This window comes from Thalia democratica, chromosome 4, assembly GCF_965202585.1.
Source record: "Thalia democratica chromosome 4, ktThaDemo2.hap1.1, whole genome shotgun sequence".
NCBI classification, from domain to species: domain Eukaryota; kingdom Metazoa; phylum Chordata; class Thaliacea; order Salpida; family Salpidae; genus Thalia; species Thalia democratica.
The window spans coordinates 48,357,896-48,366,107 of NC_139168.1; the positions used below are offsets into that span (position 1 = coordinate 48,357,896).

General features: G+C 24.4%; 1 protein-coding gene across 1 annotated transcript; it reads left to right on the forward strand.

Annotated features, from left to right (window-relative positions):
• The first annotated feature begins 322 nt into the window (after positions 1-322).
• Positions 323-7,471, forward strand: LOC145834849 (uncharacterized). The gene is made up of 6 exons (XM_082942367.1): positions 323-492; positions 2,293-2,405; positions 4,710-4,803; positions 5,322-5,427; positions 6,517-6,676; positions 6,986-7,471. The coding sequence occupies exons 1-6, from the start codon at positions 338-340 to the stop codon at positions 7,150-7,152; spliced, it is 795 nt and encodes a 264-aa protein (XP_082798493.1). The 5' UTR covers positions 323-337; the 3' UTR covers positions 7,153-7,471.
• The last annotated feature ends 741 nt before the right edge of the window (positions 7,472-8,212 follow it).

Consider the following 8,212-nt stretch of genomic DNA (forward strand, 5'->3'; position numbering starts at 1 on the left):
GGGGAGGAGACGGTGTGGAGCCCATGATAGACTATGGTTTTCATGGTCAATATTGGCAGCAATGGGTTTAAAAAGAGTATTTACCATTTTTAAACTTAAACCAAAAATTAATGTATATAGTTATTTTTTAAAGTTTTTTTTTCATTATTGTTTTTAAGTTAGCTTAAAGTAGCAGTTACAAGTAAATGGTGTGCAGCTCAATGACCGAAAGGTCTTTCTCCACACCAATCCATTGACCTTAGTTGTGAGCGTTCACATTTTTCTTTCTTTCTTTCTTTCTAAATGAAAAAATTGAATAAATTTAATATTTTTTTCAGCTAAATTATAAAAATAAATAATGATTACAATTACAGAAGAAACAAGCAACATTATAGCTGGTTATTCAAATGAAATAACATATTCATTATTACTAGCTACAATTGTCACTCTGTTTGTTTTTTCCTGGTGGTCAACTTATGTTAATAATAGAGAAGTTCATGAAAGCATACACAGGTTGCCTTTTAATATAGATAGTTGTTTAGAAGATTTACTTAAAATTTAAAATTATAAGTTTTGTAATTTATAGATATGAAATATGTTAAATTACAAATGAAAATTACAAAGTTAAATATTATAGTATATGTTTTTTCCAGTTCATTTTGCTAGGCATTTTTAAGATTCATATCAAAGTTACTGCTTTATACCTTTATTAAGTAAAATAAATATTTTAAAACATATTTCTAGTACTAGTGTATTTTGATTATTTATTGATGATTTATTTTGAGACCTGTATAAAGAAAAAAATCTAAATATATTAATTTTTATAAAAACAAATTATACAGTAAACTTCATTTATTGTACCAACATATGTTTCTGTGTGTTAACAAATCAACACACTTCAACTGGGTTTGTCATGGAAAGAATAACTATTATTTATTTTTCTATTATAAACCCAGTTGAAGTGTGTTGATTCGTTAACACACAGAAACATAGGTTGGTACAATAAAGGTAGATCATGTATAATTTGTTTTTATTTATATTCTAGTGAACTTGTTTCACTAGGATCTTTTGTTAGCAAACAATTAAATCTATATTTTGAACAGTTATATTAATTATTATTCAAAAATTTCTTACATTTTTCAATATTAGTACAATTGAAAAAGTTTAACTTCAAACAATTTCTAAAAATTACTACAAGGGTTGCCAAAAACAGGCTTGCCAAAAACAGGGTTGCCAAAAACAGGGTTGCCAATTACTCAGGGACCTCAAGGAATTTAGGGAAACTCAGGGAATTTTCAAGTTGTAGAAAATCTCAAGGAAACTCAGGGAACTTAGGGAATTTTGATTCTTTTTTTTTAACTCAGGGAAATTCGGGCAGTTTTGGTTTTTTCTAAACGAAAGAAAAGTTTAAGAATTTTTAAAAATCTCAGTGAAAATTTATTCTAGATCTAGAATGAGATTTAGTTAATCCAGTTTCAATATTTTGTTCAAAAAAGTTAATTTAATTTATTTCTAAGTGCTTACTTAGAAATTATTTAGCCATGCGGCTAGTTCTTCAATATTCGTAGAATTAAATCATTGTATTTTTTTAATATATAATAAATTTACAAGGACTTGAAAAATTTCAGGGAAAATCAGGTAAGTCTCTGGTCACTCAGGGAAGATTTTTTGACTCAAAGAGTGGCAACCCTGGAAAAACCTGGAACCCTGGAAAAACCTTGAATTTGACATTTTAGGCACAAAAAAACTGTAAAAACCTGAGACTTTGAACAAAATCACTAAAAAGTTTTAAAAGTCTTGGAATTTAAACAATTTTACATGTATTGTAAAATAATAAAGTTGTGATTAGATATGAAAAATATACAAAGTAATTTTTTTTTTTTTTGTAATATGGAACTTATTTATTATAGGAAATTTTATAAGTAGCATGAATTCAATATTTTTATACTTTTAAGACAGTTTTTCACCTTGAGTTTATTTTTATACTTACAATAGACAAAAAAGACTTGTTATTTCAAAAACCTAGAAGAAATTAAGAAAACCTTGCAATTTTTATTCAAAAAACGTTTTGCAATCCTGAACTATATTAAACTAATGTAAAAGTAAAAAAAACACTAACCAGTAAAAAATGCAAGCTTCCAAAAAATACTAAATTAGTGATTTGTAATGTACATGAAATTTTTAAAAGTTTTAGTTTTGTATATGGTAAAATGTAGTTTACAAATTGATTTAAATTTATTATTAAATTTTTTTAATGTAGAATAGATCTATGATTAATGTAAAACATAAAAGTTTTTTTTTTTTTTGTGTCAGAGAATCACAAAGTGCTAACAGTACTCCACAGTCTACACATCAACAGTCACCTACAAATACAGATGAAGATCATCAAACAAATGCTGGAAGCAGTTCAGCTTCTGAAAAACCTAGTTTGTATATTTGTAGTTTGAGTATTTTGTTATAAAGGTAATTTTTTAGTTTTTTAAAAAATTTGTTAACTTACTTTTCAATTCTTGAAACTCTTTGAAATTAGTTGTTTATTGAATTTATAAAAAAAAAATGTAATATATTTTTTACAAAAATCCTTAAAACTATTAAAAAACCAAGTTTAAAATGAATTTAGTTAATGACATAAATAGTGTAATATAAAGTATCAATTAATTTCTTTTACTGAAAATGCTTTAGTTTAGACAGGGGTTGGCAAACTGCATCCCACGGCCAAATGCTGCCCAAAAAGCAAAAATCTGCTGCCTACAATGTAATTTTATTTTAAAAACTTACTTTTTTAACCAATAAAAATAGTTTTAGTGGTAAAAACTTACAGTTAGGCTTTAAGTTTAATAATTACAAATTATTAGTACTTTTTTATTGTATGTTTTATCACATCATCGGTTTAGAAAACTATCTGGTATTTTAATTCAATATTTTATAAAAAATGAAGACTTCACAAAACATTTTACTATACATAGCGTAACAAGAATTTTTTTAGAGATATAACCTAGTACTTACAAAAAGCTGCCAACCCCTAAAATAATAAATTTAATAAATAAAAAAAATATTTATTAATTTTTTTACAAACCAACTATAGATTTACTTGATGTATTTTAGTAAAAGAGAAAATAAAGTTTTAGTTAATGTTTATTCATTGTGTGACTGCAGTTTCTAGGGAGAATAATCCTTTGTATCAGACACAGAATATTTTTACTCTTATATACATATGTTTTAGTTAAATTACTGATTAACTGTTAATAAATATGTAGTTATAAATTGTGAATGTCTAATTAATTTTGTTCAATTATGCTATCTAGTTTTAATTGGTTGTTTTTTCTGATAAAACCTCTAACTATTTATTTACTCAAAATTTAATTTTAGAATTAGTTGCTAACATATATAGTTGATAAGAGTTAGCCGAAATCGATTTTACTTGTTTATTTTTTGTTTTAATAAAAATGTTTTTGAATGAATCATGTCTTATATTTTTGTGTAAAATATGTAGTACAAAAAAGTTATATACATAAGTTAAATTAAATAGTTCATAAACATTAATAAATACATGAAAATTGATGCTTAATACAAAAAAATAATTGCTTCATTTAATTACTCTTACGCTTAATTAAGATAATTACAAAATTCAATTAATCTGATTGAAAAATAACATAAATAATATTTAAAATTGTAAAACTAAAAAATCTAAAACTTTAAGCTCCTTAAACTTTAAAAGCAGACAGCAAACTATTCAGTCAAAATACTAATGAGTTTTGGTTAAATTACAAAGACACAAGTTAATATTTTTCATTTTTGTTACTCTTCTATTTTTTTAGTAACTAATTTTCATTTTTTTACTACTACCAAAAGTTTGTTTTCTTACAAAATAAAATGAAACAAAGATATGTGAACTAATACACTAAATGTACTGAAAAACTAAATTATATAGGCGTTTTATAGTAATGATGTTTTAATAGTAGTAGATAAAAATAGAAGTGGACCTAAAATTACAAAATTTAAAAAAATGCAAGAATAGTAATTCTATAAAATTATAACTTTAGTACTAAACCCAACATTTAAAGTAAATCTCTCAGTTTTTATTCCTAAGTACTACAAAAATAACCTACCAACCCAACAGAAATTATACAAAATATTTAGAAATATAAGTGTGAACTCCCCACACACAGTTATACAATCAGTACTAAGCATGGTGGAAATCAAATAAATGAATATCAAAGTGATAATATAAATTTAAGCAGAGTAAACAAGTTTACAACAAAGCTCTAAAAAGAAGTACACATGTAAAATAAAATGCAATGCAAATGAAAATAACAACTAGAATAAAAATAGAAAACGTAAATTTTTTGTTCTTGTCCTTCTTTTTGTGATTGTATATTGTAACGAAACCATTAGAATTACTTCGTTGCAACAAAACTTTTAAAACAGATAAATAAGCTTCTACAAAACTAGAAACATGATTTATAATAAAAATAAAGGGAATAGGAACCTTTTACCTAGAAAGATTTAAAAAGTACTGGTATATTATTAACTAAATATATATTAATTGTTATGAGCCTTGTCTATGATTTTAACAAGCCAGGAAATTTAATAGAATATATACTGATTTAAAGTCGATGATTTAATATTTTTAACAGTTAATATCAAGAATTTATGTTTTGAAATATTTTATAATAAAATATTTTTATCCCTGTATTGAGATTATTATTATTATTAAAAATTTTTACTAGGTGGTACAAGATTTATGGTAAAGTTAAAGTTTTTGAATGATGAAGTGCGCCAAGTTCATGCTTATTCCAATGAACTAATAGAACAGTTTCGAAGGTTAGTAAATTTAATAGAATGTTTTGTTGTTTTGCACAAAGTCAACTTTTTTGTAAAATGTATAATAGTACAAATTTGCAAAGCTTTATCTATAGATGAATAAAAAAAGTAACACAACTATTTCAAACATCTTAACAGTTAACAAACTGTTAGTATTAGTAAAATAACACTTTTGATTAAAAACATTTTTTATTAAGTTTTATTGATTTTAAAACAGTTTTACTAGGCAATTCAAGATTGTGATAAACATAAACTTTTCAAAAAATAGTAGTATTTTGGTAGAATCAGTTAATAAGCTAATGAAGCCTACTTTAATCTTTGTTATAATATTTGTAAAAACAATGTAAACAAAGTACTACATCTAAATAAATTATAATAACTATTTTATCAAGTTTCTAAGTAAAACCATGCTTGACCAAGAAACAAGTTTTACTTTTCATACAAAAAATCATAATAATTGTAGTGTGTTTTTTAATTGTTTAGTTTTTTAATATCATCATGCTTGAAAAAACTAACAGAAGGGCCTTTCAATCAGAAACAGACCAAAGGTCTCGTTTGATTTATGGTGGACAACTGCTGAAAGATGACAAAACTCTATTTTATTACAATATTAAGCCAAATCAAGTAAAACAGTAATATTATTTTTGTATATTCTTTCAGGGTTGCCACTTTACCTGGAAACCTGGAAAAACCTTGAAAACCTGGAATTCGATAATTTAGGCAAAAATAACCTGGAAAAACCTGGAAATTTGATCATAAAACCTGGAAAAACCTAGAATTTTTAATAATTTTAACATTATCAGTAGTAAAATTTCGATTTGACACAAAAAATCTATAATATAAATAAAAATTTTTTGTCATCATCAAAATTTTTTTTATTAAAAAACACAATTAAAGTAACTTCACAGTATCTTTTCAATGTTTATATACTATTTAATACAGTTTCTTATATAGAAATTAACCTAAAACTAAAAATCAACCCAAAAGTGTGTACTTTTAAAAACCTGGAAGAAATTTGGAAAACCTGGAAAAATGTTTGAAAAAACAAGTGGCAACCCTGTTCTTTGCTTTTGCTCAAATTTTTTGCCAGTTTTTAAACTAAAAAATATCAAAAAGCTTATATCTGCGACTTTAACTTGATTATAAAGCTATAAATTTTTAATAAAACATTTTTTTTGAAAATTAAATGTATAAGATCTTTATTTTAAGCATAAATTTTATAAGTTATGGTTCAGAATTAAACTGCTTAGTTATAAGTTTAGATTTGAACTTATGTCTGATTTATTATCGAAATAAGTATGATCAAAACTGTTATTTTGTGATATATATATATATACATATATTATCATTATATTAGTACAATGAATAAAAAAAAGGGACAAATGATTTATATATTTCTATTTGTATTTTTATACAAGAACAAAACTGTAAGTTTTAACATTAAAGGATAGATTAATATTGAATAAATATATGTATTATTGCATATTGTTGAAAGTGTCTTTATTTTATTTGATTTCTTTGTGAAAAATTCTTTTTTATTAAGTGGTTCAGATTTCAATATCTTCTAAAGCCCAGACTTACATTTCGATAATGTAGTTTAATCATTATCATACCACTACTACAACAGTTTAGGTCTACCTAGTGTTTTAAATATATTTAACTATCAGTAAAGTTAAATATAAATGACAAAACAATAAGCATTTTTTATCATAGGAAAACAACGAAGGAATTCCAGTAATACACGTAGTTCCTCCACCGAGGACGCAACCTGCAACAAATGAAAGCAGTGATGATGACGTCAATAATGATGACGTGTCCGCATCCATTGGAATAAATCTTCCTTCCGCTTCGCTTGTTTTCATCGTTTTGTTTGGTTAGTTTGCGTAAAAGTTCTTAAAATGCTAATAATGTCAATTTTTCAAGCCTTTAAACTTCAGACAAGCAGTTTTTTTAATCTAAAATATTAAAAAAAAGAATGCTAACTTGTCTTATTAAGTATTAAATTGCGCTGCTTTATTTAACGTTGTCACAAACAACAGCATATTATAACTAACTATTCACAAAATACAAAAACAAATCATATTTTTTTCAGTTAACAGTTTGCTTTATAAAACTTTAAAGTTCTTTTATTTCCATTAAGTCTAATCACCTTAGTTAGTAAAACTTGTATCTTTTTTATAAGGGCTGACACTATTGATGTGCTGGTTACTAATGTATTATCAACCGCATCTGTTCACACTTCCTTCTACTGTTAACATCATACTGCTCTCTTGTTTCTGGACTGCACTGTTTATAAACCACGTTACACCTCCCATAACATCTGCGCAAAATCAGTCAAATTTGCTGTAATTTTAATATGTGATTTGTTTTTCTGTACTTTTTATTTTTAGTTTGAATTTTTAGATAAAAACTTATAAAACAATACAAACTTTATTCAAATATGTAAAAAGGTGATAAAAAAGTTTACTTACGGATTTCATAAAATGGTAACTGAACAAAGTCAAAAAGTAACATAAAACATTTTTATAATTTTTTTTTTGATTAATTTAAGTGTCTGAAAGAAAATTAAAATTAAATTTTTGATAAATACTAAGTATTATAGTTGGTCTTAAAGTATTTAAAAAAAAATACTTCAAGGTATTGTTTTATTTTATGATTTTTTTTTTCTTACAAGGTTTTACTTGTAAATATCTATACATTTGGAAGATAAAAAATATTTTAACGATTGATTATTTTAAAGGGTTCTAGATATAAATAAAACTTAAGTATATTTGTTAAGACTAATGAAGTATAGAAAAATAACGACTTTTTAGTACTAAAACATAATCTAAAGTAAATTTTAGAATATTGAGATCAGTTGAGAAATATTTAAGTAAGTTAAGAGAAAAAAATGGTTAGAATCTTATTTAACACAGGTAGCTTTATTTCAAAGCAAATATACTGTTTAACTGCTTTCACTTCAGTATACAGTTTGTTTCAATAATATAGTACGAGTAATTTAGTCAATACTTCTTCATAATTAATTAAAATCTACTAAATAACAACAAAGGAAATAAGTTACAAGACTTAATTTTAAGAATTATTATTGATAGTTAATCGTATTATTCTGTCCTGCACATGACATCAAACTGTATTCTTGTGTATGACTCGATAACCGAAAGGTTTTTTGTACACTAGTCCGTGGACAAAATTTTTGAGCGCATTTTTTTTTGGTTTGATTAACAATATTAATCCTTTAAAAATTTGCTGAAAAATAACTGATATAAAACTTTATTTAAGTTTAAATTTGATTAACTTTTAAAAATACCAACACTATTAAACTTTGAATACAAATACTTAAAAAACCATTCTAATTGAAACATTATTTATAAAAAAAGGTAAATGTTTCGAAGTCGTATCCTACTCAAAC

Coding starts and splice junctions, on each gene's coding strand:
- LOC145834849 (XM_082942367.1), top strand. CDS start 338: ATGATTACAATTACAGAAGAAACAAGCAACATTATAGCTGGTTATTCA. Junction 5,428..6,516: donor ACAATATTAAGCCAAATCAA/GTAAAACAGTAA, acceptor TTTTTATCATAG/GAAAACAACGAAGGAATTCC. Junction 6,677..6,985: donor TGTTTTCATCGTTTTGTTTG/GTTAGTTTGCGT, acceptor CTTTTTTATAAG/GGCTGACACTATTGATGTGC.